At 39.8% G+C, this 16,504-nt stretch overlaps 1 protein-coding gene across 3 annotated transcripts in view; it reads left to right on the forward strand.

Annotated features, from left to right (window-relative positions):
- Positions 1-16,504, forward strand: part of LOC124717019 (interference hedgehog-like) — a 597,210-nt gene that overhangs the window by 527,254 nt on the left and 53,452 nt on the right. For all 3 annotated transcript variants that reach the window (XM_047243672.1, XM_047243673.1, XM_047243674.1), the window contains exons 8-11: positions 6,904-7,056; positions 8,083-8,184; positions 11,140-11,386; positions 14,450-14,606. In XM_047243672.1, the coding sequence (XP_047099628.1) occupies positions 6,904-7,056; positions 8,083-8,184; positions 11,140-11,386; positions 14,450-14,606 (659 nt within the window). The remainder of the gene's footprint in view (positions 1-6,903; positions 7,057-8,082; positions 8,185-11,139; positions 11,387-14,449; positions 14,607-16,504) is intronic.

The following is a 16,504-nucleotide window of genomic DNA, read 5'->3' on the forward strand; positions in this document are numbered from 1 at the left end:
TGTAGAAAATGATAAACTCAAGTTGTAAATATTATTCGGTGACATAAAATGAAGAGACGATACCCATTGAAACAAATTCCTGTACCTTAAATATGTTACAAGCTCCAGTATTAAAATTTCACTCATAGGAATAGAAGACCTAGAGGTCATTTATTCTACAGAGTGTCTTGACCTTTATATGTACAAATGAAAGGAGTGAGGAGAGGACAATGAAAGAAGCAAATAATCACAATAAATGTAGCTCCAGAAATCAACAGTTCCTCCCATATGAGGCATTATGAATGAATAAATGAACACCTTGCAACAGAGACCTCAGTGATTCAAACTGAAGATATCCACTTAAGAGCAACACATCACAAGTGTTCCACATGACCACCATTCATGTGAATGCAACCCAGCATGTCTTCTCATTTGTGTCCATACACATTCAGAAATACCAGGCATGTTTTGAATGCATTGACAACCATCCACAATGTGTTCCTGGAATTGACTGACATGATCAACAGGACTGGAACACAACAAAAATTTTAAATAATACCACCCAAAAAATATCCAACAGGTTGAAGTTGGGGCTGTGGGATTAGCCAGTATTGGTGAGCTTTGATCCATCTGCTAGTTGACGGAGATTTGTGCCGCATATTCCCAAGCAACCAACTGAAAGTATACCGATGCATCATTGTGTATGTACTACATGAATGTCGTTTCATCATAAGGAATGTCATCCAAATAATTGATCACCTTGTATTGCAGACCTTTAAGTCTGCCAGGTAGGAAATGTGACTCTATCAATGGATCACCAATGACACCTGCCCAAACATTAATGGAAAATCTCTGCTGAAGTATCTTCTCATTGGTAGCACATGGGTTCTCATAAGCCCAAATGCATGTGTTGTGGATGTTCATAGTAATGTCTTGGATAAAGCATGCTTTGTCTGTAAATAATGTGCACTGTGGATTATTCCTGCATTGTCTAAGTATCCAATGGTAGAAGACAACCCAGGCTGGAAAATCAGATGTGGCTGAGGGTGGCACACTTCTTACATAATGGGTAAAACTGCCCCTCATGTAATATCTGACATATCGTGGAGGGAAAAACATGTTCTGCTGCAACACGTGATCCCAGCATTGTGTTCACTTGTAATATACACAGTCCCCCAGCTGAGGTGTAGGCACTCTCCTTACTCTATCTGCATGCAGCATGTCAGGTCTAAATGAACCGGTCTTGTTCAGGTGCTGGTGGTACCTAGTGAATACCCTCCAGTCTGGACATCTTCTCTGAGTATATGTTTCATGATACAATCGTGCTTTCTTCCATGAACTGCTGGTAGCACGCCCATACAAGAAGTGGATACCACCCATTTCTTGACTTGAAAATGTGTGTGGAGCTGTGGCAACTACTTCAAATGCTACACATGCACACCATGTTTGCTGTTCTGTGAACAAACTGGTACCTGGACCATAAGGTCGCATTCAAGTTGCATCCTCAATGCTCACAATTCACCGGCATGGCCGAAACTTGAGATGTGTTTGGGTGCTTTGAGCTCACACTTTGCTTGACAACAATGAAAACAAAGTACTCAACTAACTGACAGTGATGCTCCAGCAGTGGAGCTGCAGCGTAACATAGCCTTAGACACTGCACTTGCGTGTACATTGTAACGGGGAAAGTCTTGGCTTCCAAACTCATGTTTATTAGGATTATTTGCATATTTCACTGTTATCTACTTTCCACTTTCCTTTTAACCTAAAACAGTCAAACACCCAATAAAGTTGAGATGTTGGCAGCTAATGAACCTGTAAACAAAAATATGAAACTGATATAATTAAATTTTCCTTGAAACATTTTGGTCTCACCTTTATCTCCGCTGGGGTGCTACTCCAATACCAGAGAACCTCAACAATAGTGACAACCCAAGAAGGGAAAAATAATCTGAAGGCATAAATTGAAGTTTGTGTTAGAGAGGGCACTGCAATAGGGTAGTCTGTGCAGCTGTGTTAGCTGTACTGCTGCAGGGATGTGAAGTTTAGCACACCTGCCTAGTAAACAAGGAGCCATGGATTCAAGTACCGGTTGTGGTACAAACTTTAATTCATTATTTCAGCTTCTATCATTATCGATGAATATTAATTATGTAACTCTACCTTCATGGGTACATTCTTCTGTAAAGCACCCTGCCAACCCCGTCCCCCTTTCCCCCTGCTGCTCCCTCTCTCCCCTCCTCCCCCCTCTCTCATGCACACACACACACACACACACACACACACACACACGAACACACACACGTTCTCCTTCGTCCCTCCTCTAGAACAACTTCTCCTGTTATTTCTTGCATTTCATTGCATTTCAAATGTTCCTTCCCAAGGAGTTAAGAACATTACAGTGTTTGGAGAATGTGAACATCTGTGTGTGTGTTTCTGAGAGAGAGAGAGAGAGAGAGAGAGAGAGAGATTTTGTGCTTTGCAAGATGAGCGAAACAGTAGGGGTAAGTGCAGTTTCACAGAAAACGAAATGGAACAATTACATTTTTGACTTTAGTTGCACTGGTTGTAGCATTGGACAGCACTCAATGGAAGTACATTAGCAAACTTGCCTGCAGGTCAACATGAGAGAACTGAGCTTTTTGGTTAATTTGCCTATGGGCTGTTGTTATCTCACTCTGTTATCCATATGGATATCTAAGAATTTCACACATGGAGCTTCATCCAGTGTTTGTCCATTGATCTCTCAACTTTTGGCACCTTAAAGTAATTTTTATACACTACTGGCCATTAAAATTTCTACACCATGAAGATGACATGCTACAGACATGAAATTTAACCAACAGGAAGAAGATGCTGTGATATGCAAATGATTAGCTTTTCAGAGCATTCACACAAGGTTGACGCCAGTGGCGACACCTACAACGTGCTGACATGAGGAAAGTTTCCAACTGATCTCTCATACACAAACAGCAGTTGACCGGCGTTGCCTGGTGAAACGTTGTTGTGATGCCTCGTGTAGGGAGGAGAAATGCGTACCATCACGTTTCAGACTTTGATAAAGCTCAGATTGTAGCCTATCGTGATTGTGGTTTATCGTATCACGACACTGTTGCTCGTGTTGGTTGACTACAAATGACTTAGCAGAATATTGAATCGGTGGGTTCAGGAGGGTAATACGGAATGCCGTGCTGGATCCCAACAGCCTCGTATCACTAGCAGTCGAGATGACAGGCATGTTATCCGCATGGCTGTAACGGATCGTGCAGCCACGTCTCGATCCCTGAGTCAACAGATGGGGACGTTTGAAAGACAACAACCATCTGCACGAACAGTTTGACGATGTTTGCAGCAGGATGGACTATCTGCTCGGAGACCGGGCTGCAGTTACCCTTGACGCTGCATCACAGACAGGAGCGCCTGCGATGGTGTACTCAACGACAAACCTGGGTGCACAAATGGCAAAATGTCATTTTTTCGGATGAATCCATGTTCTGTTTACAGCATCATGATGGTCGCATCCGTGTTTGGCGACATCGTGGTGAACGCACATTGGAAGCGTGTATTCGTCGCCACCATACTGGCGTACCACCCGGCGTGATGGTGTGGGGTGCCATTGGTTACACGTCTCGGTCCCCTCTTGTTTGCATTGATGGCACTTTGGACAATTTCAGATGTGTTACGACCTGTGGCTCTACCCTTCATTCGATCCCTGCGAAACGCTACATTTCAGCAGGAAAATGCACGACCGCATGTTGCAGGTCCTGTATGGGCCTTTCTGGATACAAAAAATGTTCGACTGCTGCCTTGGTCAACACATTCTCCAGATCTCTCACCAATTGAAAACATCTCGTCAATGGTGGCCGAGCAACTGGCTCATCACAATATGCCAGTCACTACTCTTGATGAACTGTGGTATCGTGTTGAAGCTGCATGGGCAGCTGTACTTGTACATGCCGTCTAAGCTCTGTTTGACTCAGTGCCCAGGCGTATCAAGGCCGTTATTACGGCCAGAGGTGGTTGTTCTGGGTACTAATTTCTCAGGATCTACGCACCCAAATTGCGTGAAAATGTAATCACATGTCAGTTCTAGTATAATATATTTGTCCAATGAATACCCGTTTATCATCTGCATTTCTTCTTGGTGTAGCAATTTTAATGGCCAGTAGTGTATGTTTGGAATTGTATAGTATTAGCACTTCCAGGATTAGGGGTTAAGCTCTTTACTGTGAATCAGTTGTACTAAGTGTATTCTATTAGTCTTGTGGCTAGTTACAATAACTATGGCAACAAACCAAGTGAACTACATTGTAATGATCCACTTGAAGCCAAGGGCTCCTCGATATCAAAAACTCACAAAACCTCTAAAATTTATTGTTATAGTCTGCTTTTGCCTTGTGTACAACATTTGTGTCATAAATGATAGTTTTCAGCATAATGTACAGAAACTATTTTATCAGTCACACCACTGTGGTGATGTAGATACATTTTGCCTCATTCCTTTTCATTGAGGGTCCTCCCTCACATGTGTTAGACTGACAACACTGTGTCTTATGAAAATGTGTAGACGACTCAGGCAATCAATTCCTATCTGAGACACACATCTTCAGATGGTATTTTTTAAAGCCTAGAGGAAGGGCAAATCTAAACTGCATGAGAAGAGTGAAATATCTTGTGAGATCATATGAACAATTAATGGTGATTTAACACCAGATTTGCACATATGAAAAGTGTGTGCAAAGATGGCTTCAAAGAAAATCACGACTGAGAATAAGAACAAATGGAAGGCTGCAAGTCTTTATCTACTGGACTGTCTTTACAGGGAGCCCTGAATTCTTCAGTCTCATTATCACAGGTGGCAAATCATGGGTCTTGAATATGGTCCTATGACAAAATGCCAGAGTGAGGAGTGGTACACTGCAGTTTTACCCCATCCTAGGAAAGAAAGGATGAATAAACCATGAATCAAACTGATAGTCATTCAGTATTTTTTTACAGTCAGAGGACTGTCCACAAAGAATTTATGCCTCCACTACAAACAGCCAAACAAAATTTTTGTCAGGAAGATCTTGAAAGACTCAGGGAAAGGGTGAAATATAAGCAACCAAGCAATACACACATTTGTAAGCTGCACTGTGACACTGCTCCCTGTCACATGGTCATTTCCACCAGTGAGTTTTGCATTAAATACCAGTCCTGGGTTTGCCAGATCTCATGTTCAGTGACTTTGTTGTAGTACCTCAGTTCATATACCAGTTTCAAAGGATGTCACTTTGATAATGTTGTAGATGAACAAGGTGCTTTCAAGAGTATTGAACCTTCCTCTTTCCTGTGTATACCAGTGAAGCATGAGAGGCTTTCTTCTGTAGAGATTCATGCACAGTTGTGAATCTTTTCCAGCCAGCAGAAAGCATTAGTTGCTGGCAGTCGACCTGTGAATGTGAATGTGGATGTGTAATGAGTGGTCTTGGATTCCTGCAAGTTGCAAACTGTCTGAACAAAGTAGGCAGTGATATGGATTCTCAGTCTGGCAAAAGTTTGGTGATAGGTAAGTGGAAACCTTTCACAATATTAAAGCACCTCATGGATAAAGGAGTTGTACAACTACTTCAAACATGGCCACTCATCAGTGGATGAACCATTCTCAGGCAGATCCTCAACAAGCCGAAATGACAAAGTCATTGAGTAAGTGCGGACTTGGGTCGTGGAAGACCATCATATATTAGTATGATTACTTGCAAGTAAGATATGGTAAGCATTAGATTTGTGCGTAAGGAGAGTGTCTGCAAAATTTGTGCCAAAACTTCTGCCAATGCTGCAGGAGCAGCACCAACTGGAAATCGCACAGGACGCGCTGGACAGTGCAAACAGTAACCCAAACTTTCTGAATATTGTGGTCATAGTTGTTGAGATGTGAGTTCATGGGTATTGCCAGGAAACCAAGATACAGTTGTCATAGTGGAAACATTCAACATCTCTGAGGCCTAAACCAACGTATCAGGTCCACACCAATGTCAGAAACATATTGACCATTTTCTTTAATTCCTGTCAGATGGTGCATCATGTGTAAACATCACAAACCAAAACATCTTACAGTAACACTCCCATGAGCTCCTTCATAGCCTTGATAATATTGCATGACATTAATAACTGGATCTGTGGCTGGTGAATTCTTAACAACTCCATCCCGATAATGCACCAACCGAATGTGCATATCTGATACAGAATTTCCACACCAAACACAACATTCCTGCAGTTAGTCAGGCTCCCTACTCCCCACACATGGCTCCACGCAATTTTTGGTTATTTTCCAATCTGAAAATGCTCCTGAAAGGAACACGATTTGTGTCAAAAGATGACATTTTGCAGAATGCGACAACCTGCGTGATGACCATTCCAAAAGAAACATTCGAGAAGTATTTCCCATAATGGCGGGAGCACTGGGAGTAGCATGATCATTACCAAGGAGACTACTTTGGAGGAATTAGGGTTCTGTACTTCCAAATGTATTTCTACCAACCAAAGGTTCAATATTTGTTGAACACACTTCACAATATTCAGAAGAGTGTAACCAACACATGGAAAGTCATTTCACGAGAAACTCTCCAGAACTGGAAACAGTATGTCAATCAATGTGTTATCTTGAAAAGGGAATGTTTATTAGAACACAACCTTGATATGTAAGAAGGCTAAAATTCATGGCTACCAAAAAAATCCTTTTTGTTAATTTTCTTACACACTTTGTATGCAGCTCAAGATGCAAATGAAGTGAACTAAATGAATGGGTGGTCAAAAACCACAGAATGGACATCATAGCCTTAGAAAGCACACTTTACACCTCATAGTAACTGCATGCATATTCACATTTCTGCCAGTATGGCAGCAGTTGACAAAACTTAAGTCATTTTCTTTTCAACTTTCCAGGAGGAAATCTTGCCATACAGAATGCTGACCTAAAGCACGCTGGCATATTCCAGTGCTTTGGTCGAAATGAGCTTGGGTCAGTCTTTGGATCTGCAATGGTGGAAGTCGCTCCTAATGCTGTTAGCATAAATCCAGATGACATCGGAGCAGATGGTAGGAATCTAGACTCTTATTGTGTTATCATTATTATTTTACTGTTGAGCCAATGTTTTAACTGAGATGTTGCTGGTATATTTTTCCATTCTGTAGACAGCCTTAATTAGTTATGTAGTTTACTGCTTCTTTCTGCATGAATAGTTAGTTTAGCCTAGTACATTCTGTGCCATACATGTCACATTCATGCTAAATATTATAATACGGAATAGTCAACTGAATAAAAGTGGTTTAAATATCTTTGGCTTTATGTTAGGTATTTATAAATTTGTAATTTACTAACTATTTCTTTTCAAGAATTCCTGTATAGTATAGAAGAAATTATCTCAGAGGGAAAAAAGAAAGATTAACTAATATCAATACTGCGGCTTATCAGATATTTCATTTCCATGATCAGACTGATTAAACTTTTTATAACAGTGTATTTCTCAAACTATGCTGAAGCTATGTTTGCTAGAGAGAAGTGTAGATCGCTTTCCCCTCAATCTTGTTTTTGTAAAAAGTGATATCACTCTTCAACCAATATTGATTGTTGACTACAAATTACACTGGTAGATAAATGTGCCATAAGGCTAAGGTAAATATTCCAGCTGCATAAGCTGATGCCTACAAGATGTTCTTGTGTGGGCCACACAAATAATTCTGTTGCTTTATTTTGCACAGTGACTTGCTAATTCATATCTATATTTTGAGTGAAGTAATGTGATCTTCGAAGCTTTATTGGTGAAACTGCTACACATCAGATTTGGAGCTTAAAGGCGCTATTCAGTTTGTCATTAATGCACTGAGAAACACCTGACAGACAATGACAGCTACTAAGTAATGAAAAATTGAACTGACACTGTAATAGTATACGGAACAGACAAATTTGTCTGCTTTCAAGAATAAAGTATTTTATTTTATTTATCTATTTTTTTGACTTGTTGAGTTATTGTGTTTCTTATTCTTATCTTGGACTTGAACTTGAAATTTAAAGCAGCAGAACAGTACAGTGTTGCACTCTAGTAATGAATTTGGTATCTCCAGGCACTGATATCGGTGATGGCGGTGCTGGTGGCAGTTCTTACCATAAGTCAGAGGGGCCCCACAAAGGCACCAAGGACCGCAGAAAGATCAACCATGGCCATGGTGAGTTTATGGGACAGTAGCACCTTAAATTAAAGCAAGCCTTGCATACATCTTTATTGGTGTTAGCCAACAAACAGTTGCAGCTAACTCTTTAGAGACATTTGATGTAATAACTAGCCATCTGCTATGGCTGCCTCAGTCAGACTTATCAAAACTGATACATCCATAAGTTACACCTTTGACTCAGTTAAAAGGTGATAATAAAAAAGTTTCAGTTTTTTTTCTGTCTATTCCACATCCTTGAGGATCATTTCATTCATGGTCTCTGGAAGGAGCATTTGCATATCTGTTTTGTTTTGGTAAATTATGTGTTTTTCTTTCTCTGACATGCTCTACATATTTGATGATCGCCTAACTATGGACTGAAAAGTCTATCTCTCTATCATTTCAGCCATCCTTATTATGAACATTCCTGTACTATTCAGTAAAATATTTGTCACTGAGGGGACGATGACCTCAAATGTTAAGTCCTATAGTGCTTAGAGCCATTATATGCAAAGTTCTATCACTACCTTGATAATATTGTAACAAAAGTATTGGTACTGGCAGTAACACAAAGTATTGATTGCTTTTTGAATGTATCTTTAAATTTTTCTTAAACACAAAAGGAATGCTAGGTGAAAAATGGCAATTGTAGTATATTTACATGAAGAAACATAGGCAGAAAAATCAAATACAAACATAAGCAAGAAAAATATTGCAAACCTGGTGTAGATTTCATGCTATTCCATAAATTTCATGCTACTCACATGCGTTATTATTACGAGAATAACTATTTTCATAATGAAAATACATGTCTACTTGAAACAATCTGTATCAGATATGTTGCCTGAAAATAAAACTTTTTCCTTTATGTACATTTAATTCACATACATGTGAGTACTTGGACCATTTGAATAGGTAGTGGGTACATACTCAATATTACTGGTGTATGTCACAGAAATCTGATATGTTTATTGTAGTCTGTACATGATTTGTCATTTTAACTGCTGCACTTGTGTTTACTGTAAACTATATAGATACGGCATATATTCTCAAAAAATTCCCCCCTCTATGCCATTCAGTACTTGATAAATATTTATATTCTGATATTTCTTAAGATACTGTGAAATTATTGAATACTTGGTATCAATAGTGAAACCGTAGGTACAGGTCAAGTCTGTGGCACAAGCCCATGGCCAATCTGTTGATCTACCTGCAGGCTGAGTGGAGCCTTTCTATTTGCTGTGCAACTAGGAGGGGGGTTGGGGGGGGGGGGGGGTGAGAGGACCCTCATCTGGGCTGCTGTTCACCCTGGAAAAGATCACTGGTACTCATTTTGACAGCAGGCTGAGTGGGTGTGGGACCATTGTGGAGGGACTGGAAAGAGGGAAAAATACCCACTCATTCCTGGGATAAACTCAAGGCCTACAGCTCCAGAGTCCAGTGTGCTACCAACCAGTACTGTATGGGAGTAATAGCAGGACATCCTTAAGCCTAAAAGCAAATCATACAGCAGTTCATTCTTAACATACTTCAATAGACTGCTTAAAATATAATACAAGTGCTTACTAACCTTTTTGCTGATGTGGACATGTATACACATCCTGCTCCACCATTCCCAAGTGATGTGGATGTGTATATGCATGTCACTTGGGTTTTCCTACAGTGCTACTGATATCTGTATGCATCTTGAGCTGCCAACCCCTCACTGCAGCGGACAAGTTACTTCCATATAATGCTGAATAAAAAAGTTTCTGTGTGCTTATCATGCAAAATATGTGCCTCTTTGCATTCTATCAATTGCAAAAAACCTCCTTTCAGTATCTTGAGTTGTTTATGAAATATGACAATTGTCGTGACCACATAACTCCTGATTCACAGGGACAGAAATGGGTGCATTGCGCACGACCAACCGTCGGATATAAAAATCAGTAACTTGAGAATGAAATGAGATATCATTCTGCTTTCAATTGTAATAAAATCTCAATATCTTACCTACATTTTATATACTGTAATGTATGAGCTCCATACACAAAGCTAACCCAATGTGTCTTTACCTCTGCAACTCTTTAAAAATTTTTGCATTGTTTTACTTCATCTGATGCAGCACAGTGACTATGGTTTACAATGGAGAAAAATTCAGTCCTTTATTGAGCAAAGATATCAGGCCATAAGATGTGCAATTTATTTATTTATTTATTTTTTTTACAAGTAGTTTTCATAAAATCTGATGATAAATATTTCTTAGTGGCCAGAATGCTGTCTCCCTCAGCACAGGCACCAACATTTGACAAGCATTACAGCCAGAACAAAGCCACGCTCAGCATAGATTGCAGAGAGCAGATCGGTAGCAAAGGGTTGAGCACATAACATTGCAAGGTGGTAAAATGAATATTTGTCAGTGTCACTAAGTAAGGCTTTTTTTCTTTCTTTTTTATTGTTATCAACAGTGCACACAATGCACTTATTTGTCAGTGTAGTATTTTTCAGGTCAGCACACTTTGTCGTATGTTTTGAGAGTCCATCCTAGAAATGCATTTCTGGAAGGTGCACAGGAAACATATATGCCTGTCTCAGTCTCTATACTGAGTTCAAAACGTTTCTCAGCTTCAAATTTCTATAGGTGTGCAAACAGATGGAAGTAAGAATGTTAAGAAAATAACTACCACATATGATGATATCAGTATTGTAATGCTCTTTATAAATAATTCTGTTGAGATTAATTAATTTTTTACTGGGGCAGTCTAGAAAGAATTATACACAAACAGGAATGAGATGGTGCCAAATCTGATAAATAAAATGGACATTCTATCAGTCTGACTTCAAATCTCTCTTTTTCCCCCCTCTCTCAAAGTGTCTGTGTAGGCAGGTGTATTGTCCTGATGAGAGCTGATACATTTCCTGGTTGCAATCCTGGCAGACAGTTTAATGATTCAATATGTGGAAGAGCATTAATACATATTTTTATTTCAGTACGTATGATTCCTCCCTCGAGACCACATGTCACACGCCTCTCAGACACATCGGTGATGGTGCGCTGGAAGGTGACCCCGAATCACGGTCTGCCCATCCAGTTCTTCAAAGTCCAGTACAGCCACAAGGGCCACGGGGGTTCAGGAGGTGGTGGCAAGCATCAGAACTGGATGACCAACAATGGGGACATACCACCCTACATACACACGTATGAGGTGGACAACCTGGAGCCCAACCAGACATACCGGTGAGTGCTAATGTCGTATTACTGCAGAGGGCTCTACAAACCAAACACTAGAAGCCAATAATAAAAGGTAAAGCTGTTGTCAGTGTGTAGGTTGGTATGAACACAGCAGTCTTTTACTGTAGTCCATTTAAAATTACTTGATAGTTGATGTCTGTCACTTGCCATTTTGGTGTTGACACATTGGCCGGCGGCTACCACTCAGCAAGTCACTTCACAAATAATGTTAATGTATAACGTGGAGCAATGTTGGAAGTGGCTGCTGCAGGTATGTCAGAAATGTGAGATTCTCTGTTGACAGTGTTCATAAGTGACCAATGACTGAACTGTGACAGGGGATGTGTTTTGTAACCCTGAATTTAAACTCGTTTCCTAAGCTAACTACAACCTCATGAGGTGTAATGTATCTGAGAAAGCAGTGGCCAACAATCTGTGGCAGAACTAAAATCACTATTGCTTTGTTCACGACTATTAAAGCTAATCTCTATGAGCAAACTCAAAACAGAAAAAGTTCAGTTTCAATGAACAAATTTTTAATTTATCAGTATCATTCGTTGCCTAAAACCATCCTATGACTGGCTACATGAGCTGCCACATTACCAACCAATGAACAGTCCTCATTGGCACTTGGTTGCAGATTATAGATAACACAGGCAGATTCCAGATGCAAAAAGAAAAAAAGGTAGAAAAATAAGACCAAATAAAAAAATCAATACAATGATGAAAATGATCTGGGAAAGAATTATAAACAAAAAATTACATGTAAACCAATTAATTGAATAAAAATGGTAGTCAAACTCCTTTTATTGGATTCAGAAATGAATTTTCATGACATACGATAAGCTTCGAACCTACAACCTTTGACATGGTAGGTTAAGACACTAACCATTACCCTAAAGTACAACACTGATTGGAGTTGTTTTTGACTTACCCAATCATAATGATGAACTGCAGCCTTCAAAACCTCAGTTTCACGCAATGCCATGTGAAGCTTATCTAATTTAAGCCGATCTCTGTTATTACGATAGCTACATATGGACGCTGAATCACATCTTGTGTGGAAGCATCCAGTAGTGTTTAGTTAATGCTGTATATGTAATGTGTGTATTTCATTAGCATTGTTATGTGTATGGGTTGTTTGTGATGTGGTTACCGTGTATGATGAAATATGAAATAAAAATTCCATATTCATGATTCGAAGACAAGGAATTGGAAGTGAACTAACCAATTTGGCAATGAATGAAGTTGAGAGCTCTGATTGGAGAAAAACAAGCTCCAGTGCATAAAGTGTCTACTATCAAGTATGCCTTTCACTGACTTCTGAAAAGACTTAACCCAGTCAAGCATAGAGGGGCCAATAGTTTAACCTGGACTGTGATGCATGGGAAGTGCGGCGTACAGGTTGCATCCCAGGAAATTTTCACTGTTTTAGTTTTCAGTTAAATTTACATAATTTTGATTGCTAAGAACTGATACTCTTACAAAGTATTTTTATTGGGGCGCTACTACAGAATAATACTGCAGCAATAAAGCATAAACAAGAGAATAATGCCAAAATAAAATTTTAGTTGCAAAGAAAATGTGCCATTTACAGCAACAAAACACAGTGTGCACACAAGCGTATGCTGACCTCAAACTGTGTCAAAAGCTGTAGGGAAAAAGACTGCAATACTTCATAACAACAAATTGCTTTTGATGAGCATGTTGTCACAACTGCTTATATTTCTAACACGTCATGGAAAAATGTTGCGAATGGTGGTTTGAGAAGTGTTCTTCAGACTAAATTTCCTTTTATGCAGATGAATTATGTAACATTTGAAAATATCTGAGAATTTTTTAAGTTATGGAGCATTTGACTCTTATTCAAAGCTTAACACTTGGAGGACCAGACATTTAGAAAAATTTTGAGCTGACAAGACCAGCTGTTTAAACAATTCCTTAAAATTTTAATGGCACGTTTATGTTTGATACCTTAAGGGGTAACACATACTAAAAGAGACCAAGCTAGCAAAAAAGTATTATTATCCGTAAAGAAGAAGAAGGCTGTCATTGGGTGGTGAGCTCATGTAACATGAACTATATTTGACTGACAAAAGTGTACTGAAACCTTGGTTTTAGTGCTTCAGAAGCTACTTTGCTGTATTTGGTGAAATTCGCATTTATACTTTTGTAATGTGAAAATAATAAATATACAATGTTGCCGCACATCGAAGATCTTTCCAAGACATGTCGTGTTTTGCTGGGTTTCTTCTCTTACACCAGTATATAAGACCTTGGCCATTCAAGGGGTTAGTAAGTTTCACAACTCTGAGGGAAAATATATTCTCACTTAACATGGAAAAATGTACTATCACCCAGGAAAAAGTGTATTTTTTACGAAACTTCCTGGCAGATTGAAACTGTGTGCCGGGCCGAGACTGGAACTCGGGACCTTTACCTTTTGTGGGCAAGTGCTCTACCATCTGAGCTACCCAAGCACGACTCACGGCCTGTCCTCACAGCTTTACTTCTACCAGTACCTCGTCTCCAACCTTCCAAACTTTACAGAGGCTTTCCTGGAACCTTGCAGAACTAGCACTCCTGAAAGAAAGGACATATCAGTGCACACTCTGCTGCAGAGTGAAAATCTCATTCTGGAAACATCCCCAAGGCTGTGGCTAAGCCATGTCTCCGCAATATCCTTTCTGTGATAGCCACAGTGCCAGTGCAGTACAGAGGTTAGCACATCTGCCTATCAAGCAGGAGACCTGGGTTTGAATCCTGGCACTGGTACAAATTTTAATTCATTGTTTCAACCTACATCATTATTGTAAATTACAGAGTTTTATGTCTCCTTTATATTTTTATAAACTATTTGTCAAAGTTTCAAAATATTTTACTCATATGTGGTTGACGTACTGCAGATAGGGTGTAAGTTCATAACACAGGGAGTAGATTAATCATTGGGCGATCCAATCTGTTCTCGGTAATGCATATAATAAATAGTTTGTTGAGCTGAATCACTATGTCTGTGCTCCTGAAAACTTACACAGCTGTAAATAACTGTAACCTCCATTTTTGTTTCAGGTTTCGCATTGCTGCTGCCTACTCCAATGACGACAATAAACTGAGCCCCAACCTGCGACACTTCCACCTGAAGTCGGACGTCGGCATACACCTTCCGGCACCGACGCTCTACAGGACATCTGCCCTGTCCCCTACGTCCATCAAACTCTACTGGAAGGTCAGTATATATTCTTATAGGAACATATGAAACATAGGTACTGGAACTATCTGAAGTCAACAAGTGCAAGCTGTTTACAAGGTGCATTCAAGTTCTAAGGCCTCTGATTTTTTTTCTCCGGACTGGAAAGAGATAGAAACATGTGCATTGTTTTAAAATGAGGCCGCATTCATTGTCAATACGTCCCAGAGATGGCAGCACCGTACGGCACATGGAATTTTACTGCCAGTGGCGAGAATGAGAACTGCTTTAAATACTTAAAATGGCGACGTTTTCCTTACTTGAACAGCGTGCAATCATTCGTTTTCTGAATTTGCGTGGTGTGAAATCAATTGAAATTCATCGACAGTTGAAGGAGACATGTGGTGATGGAGTTATGGATGTGTCGAAAGTGTGTTCGTGGGTGCGACAGTTTAATGAAGGCAGAACATCGTGTGACAACAAACCGAAACAACCTCAGGCTCGCACAAGCCAGTCTGACGACATGATCGAGAAAGTGGAGAGAATTGTTTTGGGGTAACCGCCAGTGCTGAAAAAATGATGGTGTCCATGTTCTGGGACAGGGAGGGCGTAATCCTTACCCATTGCGTTCCAAAGGGCACTACGGTGACAGGTGCATCCTACGAAAATGTTTTGAAGAACAAATTCCTTCCTGCACTGCAACAAAAACGTCCGGGAAGGGCTGCGTGTGTGCTGTTTCACCAAGACAATGCACCCGCACATCGAGCTAACGTTACGCAACAGTTTCTTCGTGATAACAACTTTGAAGTGACTCCTCATGCTCCCTACTCACCTGACCTGGCTCCTAGTGACTTTTGGCTTTTTCCAACAATGAAAGACACTCTCCGTGGCCGCACATTCACCAGCCGTGCTGCTATTGCCTCAGCGATTTTCCAGTGGTCAAAACAGACTCCTAAAGAAGCCTTCGCCGCTGCCATGGAATCATGGTGTCAGTGTTGTGAAAAATGTGCACATCTGCAGGGCGATTACGTCGAGAAGTAACGCCAGTTTCATTGATTTCGGGTGAGTAGTTAATTAGAAAAAAATCGGAGGCCTTAGAACTTGAATGCACCTCATACAATCAAGAAAGAAGTTATCATTTCAAAACATCTAAGTTTTATGTTGTAAAATAAAATATTAAGAGTTCTCTGTGATTCTTTAGTTTGGAGTATTGATAGTAGAAATATAAGCTTATCAAATAGTTAGTCACAGTCAAAAGTCCAGGATGGAATAATGACAATATTAGGGAAGGGATAGATTGCTGATCACCATATAGAGGAGATGTTCAGTCTGTCCTCAGTGTGTTATGATGCGGAACGTGCCAAGTGCACAAGAAATGGCACATATGAAACAAATTTTTTAAATATATATAACAATACAGAGTTAAAGATTAATATTTCTATTATTTACCCCATTCCCTTAAATGGCACAAAATGCACATACTATATTTATAGATTCATTTATTCCTATTCAAGAATTCAAATAATAGTAATAATAAAATGTATCACCTACAGCCTCCTTATGATGTTATTTATTATATGGCTACCAGTTTCGGTGCTTCAGTAGACCATTTGAGGCCTCAACTGACACTGAGGGGGTTAATTCCAGTTGTATACACGATTCATCTATGAGCTGGTTTTCACAGACTGCATTTAACAACGAAGTGTGAGTTGCCACAGGTAATCTGCAAAAACCAGTTCATAGATGAATGGTGTATAAGATTGGAGATAACCCCTTCAGTGTCAGTCAAGGCCTGAAGATGGTGTGCTGAAGCACCAAAACTGGTAGCCATATAATAAATAACATCATATGGATGGCTGTAGGTGTTCCATTTTATTACGTAATGAATGGCCGAAGTCCCTCTAATCTCCAGTCAGAAGGATGAACATACAAAAGCA

This window comes from Schistocerca piceifrons, chromosome 9 (assembly GCF_021461385.2).
Source record: "Schistocerca piceifrons isolate TAMUIC-IGC-003096 chromosome 9, iqSchPice1.1, whole genome shotgun sequence".
NCBI lineage: Eukaryota > Metazoa > Arthropoda > Insecta > Orthoptera > Acrididae > Schistocerca > Schistocerca piceifrons.